Genomic DNA, 17920 nt, shown 5'->3' on the forward strand with positions numbered 1-17920 from the left:
TCTACTCAACTTACAGAGAAATAACATCTCATACATCATAACACAATAAATGCTCCTCTAATCACAACAATAATCACTAACCTCACATAAGCAGAAATCTGCCAATAGAGTCAGACATCAAAACTGGGAGCTTATATCACCAAATGCAACTGTATAAAGAATCTGACATGCTTTCAAGTATGACAGTAAGGATTGGTGGAGTGAAAGTATGAGCAGACTCTCTGAACAATTCAAAAAGATGACGTTGGACTTCAAACACATTGAAAATCTTACATTCGAAACGCACCAGATTCCGAGTGATCCAAATAAACCAAATTAGATTACAGGAGATTAGAAAACCAAAGTTGACGTTTAGGTTTTAGGAACGCTGAAACACCAACACCATTAAGGTACACCAAGGCGATAATGAATGAGAAAATAGAAGACAAACTAATTTCTATAAAGCCACAATTTCCGAACAATGCAAAAGAATATGTGTACCTGATTCCACATGACTTAAAATTTCAACGATACGCCACTCTAAAAAAACATGTCGAGTAGTACTAGAAATGCCATGCCGATCAGAAGCTTGAGGAAAAGACGATTTTGCCCCTAGGTGTTTTCTCATTTATGTTTTTCATTTTTGTAATATATAGAGGTTATAATTGTCTTTTGGTGGCGTCCCCTGAACGAACTCGGCCGTATTTGGTGCGTACTCGACCCTCTACGGAGCGTTTCTGACCGTATTCTCGGCTTCAACGGTAGGCCACTCTAAAAAACCTGTCGAGTAGTACCAGAAATGCACCCGCTGATCACCGGAAAAGATCGGAAGCTTGAGTAAACGATGATTTTGCCCTTATGTGTTTACTCATTTATGTTTTTAAATTTTTTTAATCTAAGTGATCGGGTCGGGTCACATTGCCGACAGTGGGCCCCCAACGTATGGTGCGGTCCCGCCAAACCAATTTTTCACGAAACCAAAACCGTCTTCCCGCCAAAATTCCCAAGTTAAGAAAAACGAAACCCTCTCTTTCTTTGACCTCCGCCATTTCCCACCTCTCTCTCTCTCTCTCCTCCTCAATCGCCGCCGTGAGCTTCACCGATGGAGACCCCGAAGCCTCAGTCGTTCTTCCACGGCATCAGATCCAGAGAGCTGCACGGATCCCGAGGTCAGTTCTGAATCTCCATTTCTAGCTCCTCTCTTCTAATCTTGACCGAATCAATTTCCGATGTGTGACTCAGGGTTTTACATTTTGATTCTCCGGTGTTGCTTTCAGTTCCGAAGCGGTCCTATACCGATTGCTTAGCTTCCGAGTTCTCCGAAGTCGGAGCCATCGCCGCCGAGCACAACGGACCTCCGATGGCCATCTCGTTCGGCAAGGTATCACATTCACTTCGCCCGCCGCGTTTTCGTAACTTCGCCGCCGCCCTGGTTTCAAGTTTTTGACCTAATTTTTTTTACTGTTTTACCTTTCGCCGGATTTTACAGACCGGTAGAAACTCTCACATTGTGGCCATGTCTGATGAGGATGGCTACTTGAGCTTGTTCGACACGCGGCGCAAGTTTTTGGCATCTGCTTCTCACCAGGAAAATGCAGGTGTGTCAGTTGGTCTGGAATTTCAGTCGGTGTCGATTTTTATTTGTGTTGATTATTGAAGTGAGCTGATGTGTTTTTTTAGTGCTTGTCGATTTGCAGATAGGACCAAGGTTTGCGATTGGGTTGCGCATCAGAATGCCGTGTTTGACATCTGTTGGATAAAGGTAAATGATTCTTATTGTTGTGGAAGTTAGGAGATTTGATAGGTGATGTTTATGCAATGTAATGTGTGATTTTGCAGGATGATAGTCAGATTGTGACAGCTTCTGGTGATCAAACTGTAAGTGGTTCGAGTCCATTTTCAATTATTGAGAACTTTATAAGTAATGTGAATGTGAGAAAACGTAATGAAATCTGACAGGAGGATAGTTATATGCAAGTAATTATTCCTCATATTGCAGTTGTTGTAGTTTCTGAGTGATTGTGCTGTTTTGTTTTCTTCAGGTCAAGGTTTGGGATATTCAGGAAAAGAAATGTACTGCAGTTCTGATAGGGCACACTGGAAGTGTGAAATCTTTGAGTCCTCATCCGACTAATCCTGGTGGGGTTTCGTTTTTCGCTTGCAGGCGAATGTTGGTTCTTTTTGTATTAATGAGAACAACTAATTTAAGCCGTTACTTCTTATCTCACAGAGATTATTGTTTCCGGTTCAAGAGATGGATCCTTTGCTCTCTGGGATATGAGATGTAATTCAACCTCCAAAAATACTCTTGGTGTACGGTAAGCTACTTCATGGTTTGAAGTATGACACATCTTTATGGTGAAGTTATTTTTGTTTCAAGAGATTACATGCCACTAAAGTTTAAAGTTATATTCATGTAGCCCTACTGCCGTGGTTAAAGGGGCTCACCTTACCCCACGGACAAAGCGCTCAAGGCGTGGAAAGGTGTGTTTCTGATTACAGGTCTTATTTAGTTCTCTTATACTCTTCATTCAGATTTCAGCCTCATTTGTTATTCGTTTTTCCCAGGCTGCTCCAAGGAGCATCACATCAGTTCTTAATCTAAAAGATGAGGTTTCTATTGCTACTGCTGGAGCTGTGGACAGGTATGTGCATGTAACAGTAGCCATAATACACATCACTAAATGCTATATACTTCGTTAGAAGTTATGCCATATGAAGTGATATGACATTATTGCTTAATGTGATCTCGTGGTTTTTTACAGTGTGGTCAAGTATTGGGACACTAGAAGTCTGAAAAGTGTAGTCACACAGACGTGTCCTCATATGGAGTCAAATGAGAAGGTTAGGTTGAAGTATATATTTATCTCGAACACATTGAACAGCAAACTAATATGCTTGAAACTTTGTTGAATTAAAAGATCTTGTAACCACCCTTGGGATTATTTGGATTATTGCTCTTTCTTTTCTGCTATGTACAACCCGCATACACAGTGATTATCTTTGTGTGGGTGCTTTCTTTTTTCTTGTCAGAGAGTGATATGTTGATGTCTAAATAGCTATTATCCTCTTCATTTCAGGAAAGAAGATTTCATGGCATAACTAGCTTATCCCAAGATTCAAATGGAGTGTTTGTTACAGCCTCTTGTATGGACAACAGGTAGATCACTTTTTTTCCTCCTTGTAAACTGAATTTAATATATAAAAGAACATTCGGAGAGTTGGCCTTATGTGCTCAGCACATAGCCCGGTGCAAAGTATATCCTCTAGAGAATTTCCATGCTTAAGAACCCATTGTACAAAATATAGTTTTCATCTGAACTTATATCACTTGACTTGTCTTATGTTTTCTTCAGCATTTATTTGTATAATGTGCTTCAGCTAGAAAAGGGTCCTATGCAATCCTTCTCTGGAGGCCGGGTTGAATCTTTTTTTGTAAAGGTAATACTGGAAATAATGCTTTATGTAAGTTTACTATGCCAGCTTTTCATTAACATTGATTTTCTGAATGCTTATAAGTTTTCAATTTGATTATGTAACTACAGTCGGCTATTAGCCCTGATGGTGCTCACATTCTCAGTGGTTCTAGTGATGGAAATGCCTACATTTGGCAGGTTAGAGTGTGCTTATTTTTCCTCTCCTTAGGTGCTTATTGATGTCTTGCTCAGAAAATGACTTTATTGGCCATCTCAATCCAGGTAAACAAGCCTCAAGAAGATCCAGTCATACTGAAAAGCCATGACGGAGAAGTTACAGCAGTTGATTGGTACTATTTCTACCTTAATGCTATTGGTTAACATGACTTTCTTTTCCTGACAGTGATTTAATACTCTCTGGCTTTTAATAGGTCACATTATGAGGCTGGGAAGATAGCAACTTCATCTGATGATTTTACGGTATGCAAGACTATTCAATGATGACATTTTGCATTAATTAAGTTTCTGCACTCGACTTGTTTTATATGCTTGAAAAAGTAACATTTTGACTAGCATGCCACCTAAATTTACGTATCACTTCCTCAATAGGTTCGCATTTGGAACTCTGAGAATCGTTACTGCCCAAGCACGCCATCACCATCTGTAATTCGAAGAAGAGTAATGGCAATCCCCGGTGTAGAATGTAGAAGGCTTCTAATGAATGAATCAATGCACATCTCAAAGGATGGAAATTCATGTCCCTCGGATAAAGGAGTAGATGAAAGTAAATCACTTAATCCAATTAAAATGCCTAGAATATGCACTCCTGATTCACAGAAGAAGCATTCATTGTTAGATTCCGACATGAGTGAAACATTTGAAAAGACCCCTGAAGCTACATTCAAGAGCCCCTCTTCTGTTCTGAATCCTCCCTCTCTAAAAAGGAAAACTATCTGTGATTACTTTGCAGTACCTACGCTAAACTTTTAGGTTTCCATTTCGGTTTGCTGGCATAGTTTTGGAGTTCACTGTACAAAATGCGGATGTTCCTGAGGGGTAGAATGCTTCAGGAGCCGGGTGCATCCCCTTAATTGTTGACGGTAAGAATTCAATTTCTTTCCGAGTGTTAGTGTTTAATGTTATTCTCAGTTGCAACGCAAAATGTTTAGGTTGATCTAGTCTAGCATATTTGTGCAGGGTTGAAGTTGGAGTGTCAAAAACACTGTATACATGGACTTTCTGCTCCAAAAAGGTCCAGATTGCATTGCATTGATGACTGAAGCTGAATATGTAACTACTACTAGAGATGTTAACTGGAATTATCACTGATCTGTTTCAAAGTGAATAAGCAATGTTGTTGAACAGAAGAAAAAAAAAACCCAGAAACAAAGTTACAAAATGTCAACTATTTACGTTAGCACTATAAGGAATGTTATCAACTTGCCTCCAAAGACGTTGAGGCTGAATACCAATAAGATCGAATCTCAAGTAAACTATTGAAATAAAAACTATCTGGGTCAGAGTCTTTTCGCATATGAATCTCTTGTCTCCAGCTATTGGTCAGACGACCGAGAGGGATCATATGAACATTTCTGATTAGCACCACTCCAGCAGATTTACCGTTTAATCTTGTGTGTCTGGTAAATAACATGAATAGTTTTGATCATTTTATGGGCAATTGATTACAAAAGTGTCAACGATGCATAGCCAGATAGTCACGGTCGGATCATTTAGGATGTTCCTATGTTACATCACATGCTCATAACTGTTCCAGCAGTGTACAAAGTTCCAACAGTTAAAGTAGTATCTTTCGATTTTCACTGCATGATATAAAGTTCTTGTTTAGCTATGAAGTAGCGCCCTATAATTGTGCTTGGCTCCATAATGAACTGCTCGCTAAATGTACCCATTCGCTTACTCGAGATGTCAATGGAAAGATCTTTAATACTTGGCAGGCCCTCTACCTGAACCCCATCTCCACATATAAGGAACTGATTCCCAACAATGAAGGATCCTGATACCCTAATTGCTACTCCATCCTGACCATGAGCGTGGCACTGAAGCTTTTCCACAACATGCACAAGCCTCTCAGGAGGCCAGTCACTAGCTAATGTACTTCGTATGCTGGAGAGGGAGGCAAATATCTCATTCACGCCTACTAGCTGCTTGCCAGAAAAACTAAAACGAAAAAAAGTTTATATTAGGGGAAGGGCTTGCTTAGAAAGTCAAAGTTCTTGTAAATTCGTCTATTACTCTGGTCGTTCATAGTTTGATAAAAAGTTAATAGGTTGCTTGCTATTGTGTTTAACTGCTAGAAGAACAAACCACTTGACAAACTTGCAAATCTAAATTTGACTACAAGACGATGATACAAAAACTAATCTTGTAGCAGTGTTATGTACCTGAAAACTGAATCTTCATTGTATAACGTCTTTGCATGTTGCCAGAGCTCATCAGATCCATCAAAGAGCAAGTAAAAATGTATGGTAAGCATCTGATCATAGAGTATTGAATTAGAAGATGAATAATGGTAGGTTGCATTCTCTATTTGGGTGAGATACTACGAAAGTCACATGTTTCATGCAATTCTGTTTAGGAAGATTTCCATAGGATAATAGAGTGAAACAGTCTAGTGCTTACATCTGCCAAGTCCTTCATCCTTTGTGTTGGATCAAAAACACTTCGAACAAATGCTGCTAAGTCTACTTTGGATTTCTCATACTTCGTAATAAACGGGTGGGAAAGTAGCTGCAGTTTGATAAAAGTGATTAAACAATTTTGTTGTCAATCTATTATATCTATATCATATAGCCTTGCTAATGTATGGATTGGATCACCTGCTCCGCAGTTGGCCTAGAATCTGCATCCTTCTGCAAGCAAGCTTCAATAAACGAGCAAAACTCTGGTGAAACATTCTGTTGAGAAGGAGTCGGTGATGGATCATCTAAGATCTGTGAATAGACATCAGAACTTCTGTTAAAAAATGAAGGGTCCATGGAGGTATGGAAAAGCATGAGAATGCAAGAACTATGCATGTCTAAGTTTTACTAGCAAAACAATTGGATCAAATATTGGACTCCCACAATTCTACCCTCCACCAGATTTCAATAGAAAAATAAAAAAGGAGGCTTATGATAAATCTGTACGAATCTAAGCTACAGGTCCGTTAATTGAACTATGAGCTAAAGGTCTTTTGAGTTTTAACTTCCGTTTGTAGGAAACTAATATCTGACACCAGATCCATGGTTCTCAGATGGACACAGAACCTAACAATTATCTAAAGATCTTTTTTCTCATTGTATATAAGTTAATGCTATCACATTTTGTTTAAATAAATGAATTTCAGCAGATATGACCTGTATTAACAGAAATAGTACTTTTAAGAAAATGAAAATAAAACTTATTTGTCTCAACTTATCTCACAAACCTTCTAATGTAAGAAAACAAAAGGTTGACTGTAGACAGGTTTAGGCATGTTACCTGTAACATAAGATTGACAGGTCCATCGTTAGCTGTATATGGAAATTCTCCAGTACCACACTCAAAGAGTGCAAGCCCAAGGCTCCATATATCAGCTGGGTAAGAATAATTCTCATTTCGAATTCGCTCAGGCGACATGTATGTAACTGTCCCAACAAATGTTGCACACTGGCAATTAAATTGTGAGAAGTTAATACCAAAAAACCAAACTCAACAGCTATGGCTTTAACATGGTATCAAAGTAGACACTACCACTCTTTGCCAGTTTGCAAGGAATACACTAAAGAAAGCAGTGATGAACATTGAACCAAAGCACAAAGATGCATCAACTATCACCAACCATTGCCATTGAATTCTCCAACCCAGCACTTATTCCAAAATCTGTTATCTTTGGTTCACCCTTGAGATTGATAAGCAAATTGGCAGGTTTTATGTCTCTGTGAACAAGATACCTAACTCCATGCAAGTAGCTCAGCCCCTTCCATAGTGAAAACAGAGACAGGCATAAGTAAACTTGCATTAAGTACTTCTGTTTAAATGTAGCCGAAAACTCAGTGTGAATATGCATGCTTACATGTAGAAGCTTTTGAAACATAGACGAAAGTAGAGGTTCTGGTATTCTTTTCCTCAAACGTAAGATATCTGCCAATGACCCTCCATCCATATACTCCAACGCAATGCTTATTTGTCCAGAATCTGGTGTATAAAATGCACCATGAAACTCTACAAGACCTTGGTAACAAGGTGCTTCACATAATGTCCTTATCTCAGTAAGCAGCTGCTGTCTTTTCTCCTAGTAGTAACAAACAACCATCTACTTCAGTTTCCACACTCAAAAATGTTCTCAATTCTAACACAATCTGCAAATGGGTCACTATACACTAGCATAAAGTCTCCAACTTTAGATCATACAGACTGGTAAGTGGTAACTAATCGCTCACATGCAAACTAAGCCAAGGTAAATACAAGCACACTGAAAAAGTAGACCTTAGCTTCAAAAAAAGTCACTAGTAAATGTGCGATTGAGTCACTCTGGCCACAACCACAAAGCCTTAAGTTTAACTTCCACACATTGTTAACCAATCCTAAACAAACTGAGAAACTCCTCAAAACTGAGTTTAAAAAAAAAACACATTACCTTTTCAAAAATGTTGATTTTCTTGAGCGCAATGATCCGATGATCGGGAATGTGAATAGCTCTCTGCACAACGCTACTGGCACCGCTCCCAATGACCCCAAACACTCTCATCTCATGCGAAGCACATCGGTAAGTCTTCTCTGTGGTGTCGTCCACCGTAGACGACGTGCACTTCTGCAGCCCCAGCTCGTTGATGTTGTACACGCCGGACGATCGGCTCAGCAAGTTCACCGTTCCACTGCCCGACAACTTTAACCAAACAAGAAAACCGAACACGAATCTTAATCAAAATGAATTGCAGTTCGGAAAGTTCAAAGGTTGTCGTAAAACTTACTGTGTAGGAACCAGATGAGTCCGAGGTGGAGGATCCGAAGCTGAGGCCCTTTTCGGCATCGAATAAAGGTGTGAGCTTTTTCCTCAGTTCTTCAAGTCCCGCCATTTTTATTGGATTGGTGGGTGTTCTTCAGATTGGGGTTTGATTTGGGTTGGCCATTGTTTTGTGTTTGAAGCTCAGGTTTTGTTGCCGTTGATGTTTTCTTCAAATCTTAGGCAACCTCCGTTTGAGGTGCTTTCGTTTTGTTTTGGTCTGAAGCTCTCCGTTGACGGTGTTAGTTTGTCGCGGTGAGACCAATTAGAGAAGTGAGGGAGAGGGGCACGTTTAGGTTGCATACATTTTCATTTTCATTCTCATTTATTTATTTAACAATAATCAACATTAACTCTAGTTAAATCACTAACTACCAATAAAGCGTCCAATTCCGTGAAATGTGTAAACCTCGAAAGACAAAAGCATCTGCAATCCCACGGTTATATGACTTATATATAAATCTCGGCAACTCTTAAGTTTGATATTTTAATGATCATTATTTTGAATTTTACAGAGATGATCTACACATTAAACCTTAAGTGAAAATGTTATTGAAAAGTTGATGAATGAGCTATCCATTTTAAAATAACAAAAAAAAATCCTTAAGTGGAAGGGATATATATATATGCCAGATCGAGAGCGGATGTCTGCAGCGCACCAAAAGTGCAGACGTCGGCGCTTTCACTGAAATCCAACCATCCCGACGACGTTTCTCTTGCTGAACGAAGCGCATGACCATCTCGACGACGTCACCAAGAAGATAAGGGCCAAAGAGATCGAACTCGAAGATCTAAGGAGTTAACTCACCAGAAAATTCATACCCGATCAACGTTGACTGCAAATCGGCAGCTGGTGATTCCACCGACAAGTAGAAGCTCCAAATCGTGACCCAGACTTTGTTTGGCAAGAGAATAGTCGTTGCCGGCACTAGATTCCGGTGAAAAGCATGAACATCCGCACTTTTGGGGGGGGTGGTCGTCCTCTCTTGATCATTTATACATATGTATATATATATATAGTGGTGTTATTGACACACCTTTTTTTGTTATTAACACAACTTTTCTTTGTTCTTTTGTATCACTTTTTATTGCAAACTACCACTTCAAAATGGCTTCTCATTGACTCCAATAATAGACAAGGTGTGTTAATAACAAAACAAGGGGTGTGAATAACTTTTAGGGTGTGTAAATATTATTTACCTATATAATATATATATATATATATATATTTATGTAAAGCTTCTCAACTCCAGATGTTCAGACCGTCTAGATTTGTCTATTCCGGCGCTGGCGACGCGCTCTAACGGCGCAGATGGTGCCGGTCGTACTACCCCCCTCTTAACTCTCTTGTATGTGTCAGCCAGAGCTCTAGTGTCGGTTTCAAGTTTCTGGGCACCGTGCAAAAAATTTTAGATTCCGGCCACCGTGGGCCAACGATGAAGCTCCAACTAGCACGGACAAGAGTGCTGAGATAGGGGAGCACGGCCAGCACCATCTGCGCCGTTGTAGCGCGTTGACGGTGCCGGACCAAACGGTCCTGATGTCTGAAGTTAAGAATTTATATATATATTTTCGAAGTCATGAAAAACTCTAAAACAATCTCAATAAATCAAAATCATTTTAATGTCACAGCGGATCATTACTGAGTTCATAGTACAACTCAGTCAAATTGATTATTACAAATCAAATTTATAACTCAAGCATTATATCAAATAGAAATGTAAAAATCCTCTCAAATCCTCACCACAAGATAAAATAAAACAACTTCAAGTCTTCAGTGTTATTCGTCAACTCCGCTAATCCACACCTGCGGAATTATCCCCTACACCATCGAATAGGTGCACCGGGATTGTAAACACAAACTCGGTAAGCTTTACAGCTCGTATGTACAACCTTAGATGCTGAAACAGTAATAATGTTTTACTGTTAAGCAATTTCGGATTTTTATGAAATTACTGTTCATGTAAATTACTATTCACATATTATTGTACAAATACATATTAATTACGTATTCATGTACGAGTACATACTATTTTATGTATTTCTGTACGTGTACATACTATTTACATATTCATGTACATCCATGTCTATTCCATCGTAAATATTATCTCAGTAAATAATAATTGCCGATTTACCCTTCAGAAATTATTTTTACAATTAATGTACGTAAAATAATTTTATATTCACCGTATGTAAAATAAATTTATATTTACTGTACGTAAATTACTTTTTTACATTCATCGTACGTAAAAATAATTTTACAAAAAATTACTGCTTGAAAATCATTGTTCACGCGCCACCTCCGGTGATCGTGCGTGGCACTCACAGTGACAGGACGTGGGGCCCACGCGCCGACTCCAAAACCGGCGCGTAGATCGCCACCGCTGCCCCAAAACTCTTCCTTTCTTCTCCCTCTACCCTACTACGGCCTCAGGCCGTCTCTTGGCCACCTCACCTCCCCTCACGCGCCGCCTAGGGCGGCGGTACTCCCTATCCTCCTCCTACTCCGATTCACCTCAAATCTTCATCAAATCAATCCTAAAATTCATCCACAATCATCACAACATCAAATTGAATGCATCCTTACCTAGATGGTCCCCTAGAACGGCCGGAGGACTCGAGATGCCGGCAGAGTCGAGATCGAGCAGCTGCAATTTGGGCGATGCGATTCGAGCTTCGGTCGCTCCGTTGGTGGCACTGGAAATGAGGAGCGGCGGAGGGGGATGAGCGTCGAGGGTATACGTCGCCGGAAGCGGAGTTCGAGCGGCGGCGAAAATCACAGGAGGCTCGGTTGTGGCACAGGCTTCATGTCGGCGAACGGAGGCGTGTCGAGCTCGGGGTTGAGTGCGAAGGACCGTGCGACGCTTCTAGGCTAGGCAGTGAGAGTCACGGCGGCGCAGGGGAGGAGATCATCGGGGAAGTTTTGCAGAGGGAGGGGGAGAGAGGGGAGAGAGAGGGGAGAGAGAGGGAGAGAAAAGAGAAAGGAGGCGGGTGAGGAGAGAGAAAGGGTTTCCGAAAATGAAAACCCTAATCTCCAAAATTCCCTTTTTATTCCCACTTTCAAAATCGGAAACTAACTCGTATTAGAACGCGTGACGTGTCCACGAACTCGTATCGACGAGCTTTACAACTTTCGTGAAGGAAGTTTTCGCAAATGAGTAACGGAGTAAAAGTCGATTCTCGCGTCGCGAAAACGTAACGTTTTTCTAAATAAGATTTTCCGACGACGGTTCCATTTTCGATTTGACAACGTCGCGAAGCGAAACATTGCGGTTTATTATTAGTACAATGTTTATTAATTTCTACAAAATCAAATAAATCGATCCCGAAAAATCGGATCATTACATATATATATATATATACACACAGAGATATTCAAGAGCGAACGTTTGTAATATCAAAAAAGTGTGACGAATCATTTTCTAGCTTGATATCATGCCATGATTAGTAGTTAATACACCAACACAATCTCAAATAATCTTCTCTCTCATGTTGCAAGAATGTCAAACCCAAAAAAAAAATCCATAAATCTACTCTATGATAAGTATGAGCTAAAATGGTGGAAAAGATGATATTTTGAGGAATCAAAGGCTATTCTAAGATGATTTGTGATGTTATGGGTATTCAAACTCTTCCAGATTGAGAGAGAACATGATTTAACAACATATTGTAAGGGTTGAAAAGCTGAATTATAATGCAGAATGTGCGGAAGTCCGCTTCAGATCCCGCCCGTATATATACACACACATAAATTTTGATCGAATTGCCTACAATGATTTGATCTAGTACTCTATAGGTCTGGCTAGCTAGATTCCATATTATGAAGCTTAATCATAAGCTTCCTTCGTATATATATAAACATATATATCTTCCATACATATATCAACCAATAATTGTCGCTCTAATCATTAAGAGTTTAGGACCTTTGTTTACTCATCAGCTTTCAATCAAATAATAAACTAGTAAGCAAGTCATTTATTCGTGCTTATTCTTCCTGTGTCCATACAAATCAATTGAAAGATACAATCCAACCAACCCACAATGCATGCGTGAAGCGGTGACGAGACTTAATATTCTCACCATGCAGCAAATTAGGAAACTTCCTCTTGATGGAATCACTGGCCGGCCGGGGACATTGTTTAGGTCTTGTTCATCATAAATATTTATGATTCATTGGTGGTGGTGCCCATTATGGATTCAAAGATCGAAGTATAACATACATATAAGCTTACCGGCCACTTTAATTTTTGAAGTATGATCCTTCCTAATCAAGATAATTTAGAAGCTATTCAAATTATATGTTGTGGAAGATTATGTTGTTGTGACCTACTGGAATTTTTTTTCTTTTCTATCATCATATTTAAAATGTATCAAAGTATAAGTTCAAGGAATCATGTAGCTAAGCTACATTTATATTATGAATTAAGTTTTCGCTTTTCCTTCACTACCCAATATGAACCCCAGTTCGTACATGCATAGCTGCATATGATATATTGACCGTGTACTATATAGATCGGGAAATCTAGCTAAAGCTAAGAAAGCTCATCATTACTTCTTCAATAATATCATCGTCTGTATGGAAGAAGTATATATGTGAAAATAAAATTAAGATATGGAGCTAGCAAAGTTTTGATTCTGTATTGTTTAATTATGTATTCCGCTCAATTATGGCAAAATGATTTTGTTTTGATTAATATACTGGGTATCTCACACGGGCGGAGCTACTTGAGGGAAAATGGATGCCATGGCACCCCTCTATGTTTGAGTTGTCTATGTATTTAACCCTTATTGCATGGTTTAATTGAATCACACTAGAGTTGATTATATGTAGTGGCACCCCATAATTTTTGTCTTTGGCTCCGCCACTTATCTCACTAGTTGTTCATGCACACTCAACTCAAAGTGCTCGATCGTTTTTTAATATGTAGAATTATCAGTCCCATATATACCTTTCAATCTCTCTGGTCTCTTTCGGCAACAACGATCCAATCAAATAGATCGATAGACGTACTTTTTTTAAGTAAAGTTGCCAAATGGGACTAAATACTACCACTTTTTGGTATGAACATTCATCTCATTCCGTCCTAGATATCGCCTTTCTGTTGGTATCAAGTATCAACAAATGAACAAATCCATCCATCTTATCGAAACCTCATGATCTGACTGATCAATAATGTGTTATGGTCCTGAGTAGTATAAAGGGTTGAATGGAAGTTGAAATTTGTATTTTGTCTGTTCAATAATTTAGGTCATGCTATCTTGCGTAGAAATCACATGACATTAATTACACATTTGGAAAATATGTTATACCTATGGCTACGTGAAATAGCTTAATCCGTATTTGCTGTATGTATTTGGTTCCATATACAAGATAGGATCACATCGAGTGACTAAGCTACTACATTTATAAGTTAAGACGTAATATCGAGTAGAAATGATATATATCATATGGATGCGTATGGCCGTATGATCATACAGTACTGCTACGTCGACCAAGAAAAAAAATACAGTAATCATAAGGTGAAAGTTATCACCTCTGTAAGTTAGTGACCAGGAGGCCCTAGAATTTAAATAGGAGAAGCAAGTAGTACATTCAATTATTTTGTCTCAGCTCACCCTACGATTTGTCTGTACGTAACATTTGATCGAGTACTGAAGTTTCAATAATGGAAGCAAACAGTCATTGCTGGATTGAAACCTATCTCTGCAGCTTCATAAGTATATCCATCTACCGATCGACCAATTAAACCCTCAATAATACAATTATATTGCTGATCGACAGTACCGAGTTCCTATATATACATAACAAAAACAAAAACTCGTGATTGCGTGAATATGCCACAGAGAAGAACGATCTAGAGCACTCTCTTGCTTCTCACTTTTATATCTTATAATCAAGTTTATAATATTCCAGCCTAATCGATCATTTTGACTAAGTTGTAAAACGGTGGCTTCAAAATATAATTAAAGAAAACTATGTAGTTAAGCGCGCTTATGACTGAGGTGTACTTGTCACCGACGTTCACTTGTCGCCTCGGCGCTTTGAATAATTTTCCCTCTTCCATGGCTACTATCTAATTTAGGGATCAGCTACAACGTCGAAGAATATCAATTTGCTTGTTGCACAAATTAATATCTGCGTCTGTGAATGCAATGCGCACTATTGAAGTGTACGTATTTGATATGTACATACACTCGTAGCAGTACAGAGGATATATATTGGACAATATATATAGTAATTGGAGAAAGTTTGAGATCATTCTTCCAAATTTACAGCAGAGCAGGAAGATTAATGTTATTATAAAGGCCGTGTCATACTCATCGTTTTCCCTTATATTGGATCGAGCCCTCATGATACCCTCTTGTCTTTTGCTTTTTCCATCCACTGAAAGGGCTCCTTGCCTCTCACCCCGGCCCTTCCCTCTTTCCCCACTCATCACTTTAAATAACTTTCTTACCTAATTCTATCACTGTGCTTTGCAGAGCCCTTCTTCTCTCTCTATCTCAGTCTCTATGTCATACATTTCTAGGGTTTATAGTTTTCTTTAATTTCACAGAATCACAGATATCTATATATAACAGTGACAGCCATAAATAGTTGTCTCGGCAGCTTCAATTTCTTGCTGGGAGAGTGTTTCAGGGAAGAGATCTTGTAACAGTACTCTGCACAATTCAAGGTATACAATCACATTCAACTCTGTATATCATCTATGTTCTTGAAAGTGTCTGCAGATCTCATCTGAGAAATCGAAGTACAAGGAGTTCGCTGCCCTCATGCTTATTCGATCATCATAATTGTTCAAATCAATTATATGTGTGTGTAGAATTTTTAGTTTTTTTTTCCAACTGTGAAAGCTGCTAATTGAATTTGGACTGAAAGGCTCAAAGGCCTGGTATATCTAGCGAGGGCATTAACTCGGTTTTTGAATTGGTAGGTGGGAATAGATACTACAGTATTTACAAAATCCATGAACTGTACTTATTTTCAAGAAGAACAATATGTATATAAACGAAGCTGACTGTGAAGAAATATGATCATATATAGTTATATACTAGCTAGGAAGTAGCTAGGAACGATACTTATACCAGATCCACGGATAAACCAATAGAAAGAATCTTTAATAATCTGCCTAAATTTAATTTATTTTACTTTCTTGCATGCTAATATAGAACGTTTGCCCTGTTTGGGATATCGATCTTCATATATATTATAAGTTTATAACTAACTATATATATGTCGAATTTAGTTTCAAGCCATATATTTATGTCAGGTTAGCTAGAAAACATGTTTGAGATATATTCAAAACCTATGCATGTAGTAGCTTTCAGATTCAAGAAAGACTGCTCGTTGTCCGGCAAAAGTAAACGAAGTTTGAAATTAAACGACAGGGTTGTTATTTAACGCACATGTGTTTGCTTGCTAGTTGTGCCAATCAACTAAAGCTGAAGCCCTAGATTGCCCGATACCAAAGCTATATCGTACATAAATACTGATTTATCGAATATGTATTGGTTCATAGAGGATCCTTTCCTCAAATTTACTCTCAAAAATTTGGTTTGGTTTTCATCATGTCAATTGGCTTTAGAGATGGAAAGATGATCGAGAAAGCTCCGATCGAGTATTCTCCTTCTCTTTATTTGTAGAAATTAGATGGTCCGAAGTACTATAACCTCCGATCGACATGAGATTCTGTATACATATAACATATCTATATATATATGCACCGCGGCGCTTATGGATGGATTTTAATTTAGAATGGAATCTCTAATTAATTTGCTGCAGAAGTGCGGATAGTGTGCATGGCTTCTTCCAGTAGTTATTCAGCATCCTGCAATTCTCCATGTGCTGCGTGCAAGTTTCTGAGGAGAAAATGCATGCCGGATTGTGTATTTGCTCCCTACTTCCCACCGGAGGAGCCGCACAAGTTTGCCAATGTTCACAAGATATTTGGAGCGAGCAATGTTAGTAAGCTTCTCAATGAAGTGCTCCCTCATCAGAGGGAAGATGCAGTGAACTCTCTTGCCTACGAAGCCGAAGCAAGAATCAAAGATCCGGTGTACGGATGCGTTGGAGCCATCTCAGTCCTTCAGAGGCAGATCCTTCGCCTTCAAAAGGAACTCGACGCCACTAATGCCGACCTCCTCCGCTACGCCGGCGCTAGCTGTAACCGTGGAACTGAAAGAGGGTCTCATCATCTTGGTCCAAATCCTGGTCTGTACAGCTTCTCTTCCTCATTGGGTAGTGCTCATCAGCCTTACGGAGATCACAGAAACTAAGCCAGAGATCATCAGACGAGTAAATTTGTATATTGATATGACGTCATATATATGATTTCATTGCTATGTACTTGTTCGTCGATCTTTATGTGGAGCGCTAGACTTGTATTATCTAGGGTTTGATTGATTCAGATGCAGGGTTTTCTCCTGGGCTCCTGGCGTCCTAGCTAAGTAACTAGCATGTATAAACTCTTTTCTGTTTATATTTATTATCTGGACTCGATCTGATCTCTCTTCTCTTAATAGTGAAGGGGTCAGTTTAAATAATTATGGTGTTCTGTCCCTGGCTAAATAAGGAACTATTTATTGGTCAGTTTGTTGTTCTTTACAAATATATAGGGCTGAATATTAATCTGGAACATGGAAAAAGATTTAAGATTTCTATTTTTGGAGTTGAAGTTACTTTTTGCATTTATATATAACAATAGCTTTTTTAATTATGAATGAAGTCTAGAGTGAATAATTGATATCTCTTATGTTGTTGCTAGCTAGGTTTCCATCACAAAAGCTTATTCAGTTAGTTACATATATATTTACGATCATTTTCATTTTAGATTTACGTGATGTGTACGTACTAAACGTACATTTGTTAAATGACCTAAATGATCAATAATTCACTAAACTAGATTGCATGCTGTTCGTGGCAAATTCTATGTGTATGTGTGACTCTGATGAGTTGATACACACACATGGATTTATCATAAATTACACAAATTAAAACAGTGAAATAGATTGTCGCATCCATAATACCCAACACATGGGGCTCCCTGGTTCATGCATTGCAGAGCCAAGTTCTGTGAAATAGAAAATGAGTGCCTTGGTCCCTTTGTTTTTTTGCCTGTCAATCTTCTAGCTAGTATGAACCAAAAACATATCTCTGCTGCTTCTACTTGATTTTATAGATCCTGATCTCCAAAACGATCTGATTTTAAAGGATGGAATTGTGGACGTTTATATAAAAGGTGCCAGCACTGTAATTAAATATGTTGACTTCTATATACACCCGTAAAAGTGAATTTCTTCACCTCTACTAATGATCGATACAGGTACTGAATTACAGCAATTACTGATAGCTCTGGTTCTCTGGTGTGATGGATGAAATCTCTGGTTCTATTCATCATATCACTACGTACGTACTGTAACCGACCACTGTACTCTTGATTAATAAGCTACAGAGGTAGCTCGCAAGTCCTAATCCATGAAGTGAACTCACATCCACAAAAGTTGAAAAGGAGATTGTTTGCCCATGTGATGAAGGGTACCT

At 38.8% G+C, this 17920-nt stretch overlaps 3 protein-coding genes across 3 annotated transcripts; 2 read left to right on the forward strand and 1 right to left on the reverse strand.

Moving 5' to 3' along the window:
- Positions 1–1036: 1036 nt before the first annotated feature.
- On the forward strand, positions 1037–4718 carry LOC126800295 (uncharacterized). The gene is made up of 17 exons (XM_050527638.1): positions 1037–1148; positions 1257–1360; positions 1469–1577; positions 1677–1741; positions 1819–1857; positions 2022–2118; positions 2210–2297; positions 2400–2463; positions 2548–2624; positions 2745–2823; positions 3060–3139; positions 3336–3420; positions 3525–3593; positions 3678–3745; positions 3827–3875; positions 4005–4495; positions 4593–4718. Exons 1-16 carry the CDS (start codon positions 1082–1084, stop codon positions 4383–4385), a joined length of 1521 nt encoding a protein of 506 aa, XP_050383595.1. The 5' UTR covers positions 1037–1081; the 3' UTR covers positions 4386–4495; positions 4593–4718.
- A 288-nt stretch (positions 4719–5006) lies between these two features.
- LOC126798752 (mitogen-activated protein kinase kinase 3) lies at positions 5007–8598 on the reverse strand. The gene is made up of 9 exons (XM_050525798.1): positions 8348–8598; positions 8014–8262; positions 7450–7668; positions 7216–7353; positions 6876–7043; positions 6233–6346; positions 6036–6143; positions 5798–5889; positions 5007–5573 (listed from the first exon to the last, which is right to left on the reverse strand). Exons 1-9 carry the CDS (start codon positions 8450–8452, stop codon positions 5213–5215), a joined length of 1554 nt encoding a protein of 517 aa, XP_050381755.1. The 5' UTR covers positions 8453–8598; the 3' UTR covers positions 5007–5212.
- Positions 8599–16039: 7441 nt separating this feature from the next.
- On the forward strand, positions 16040–16992 carry LOC126798120 (protein LATERAL ORGAN BOUNDARIES). Its single transcript, XM_050524960.1, has one exon. It carries the CDS (start codon positions 16180–16182, stop codon positions 16654–16656), a length of 477 nt encoding a protein of 158 aa, XP_050380917.1. The 5' UTR covers positions 16040–16179; the 3' UTR covers positions 16657–16992.
- Positions 16993–17920: the final 928 nt, after the last annotated feature.

The sequence above is a fragment of the Argentina anserina genome, chromosome 6 (assembly GCF_933775445.1).
Source record: "Argentina anserina chromosome 6, drPotAnse1.1, whole genome shotgun sequence".
NCBI classification, from domain to species: Eukaryota; Viridiplantae; Streptophyta; class Magnoliopsida; order Rosales; family Rosaceae; genus Argentina; species Argentina anserina.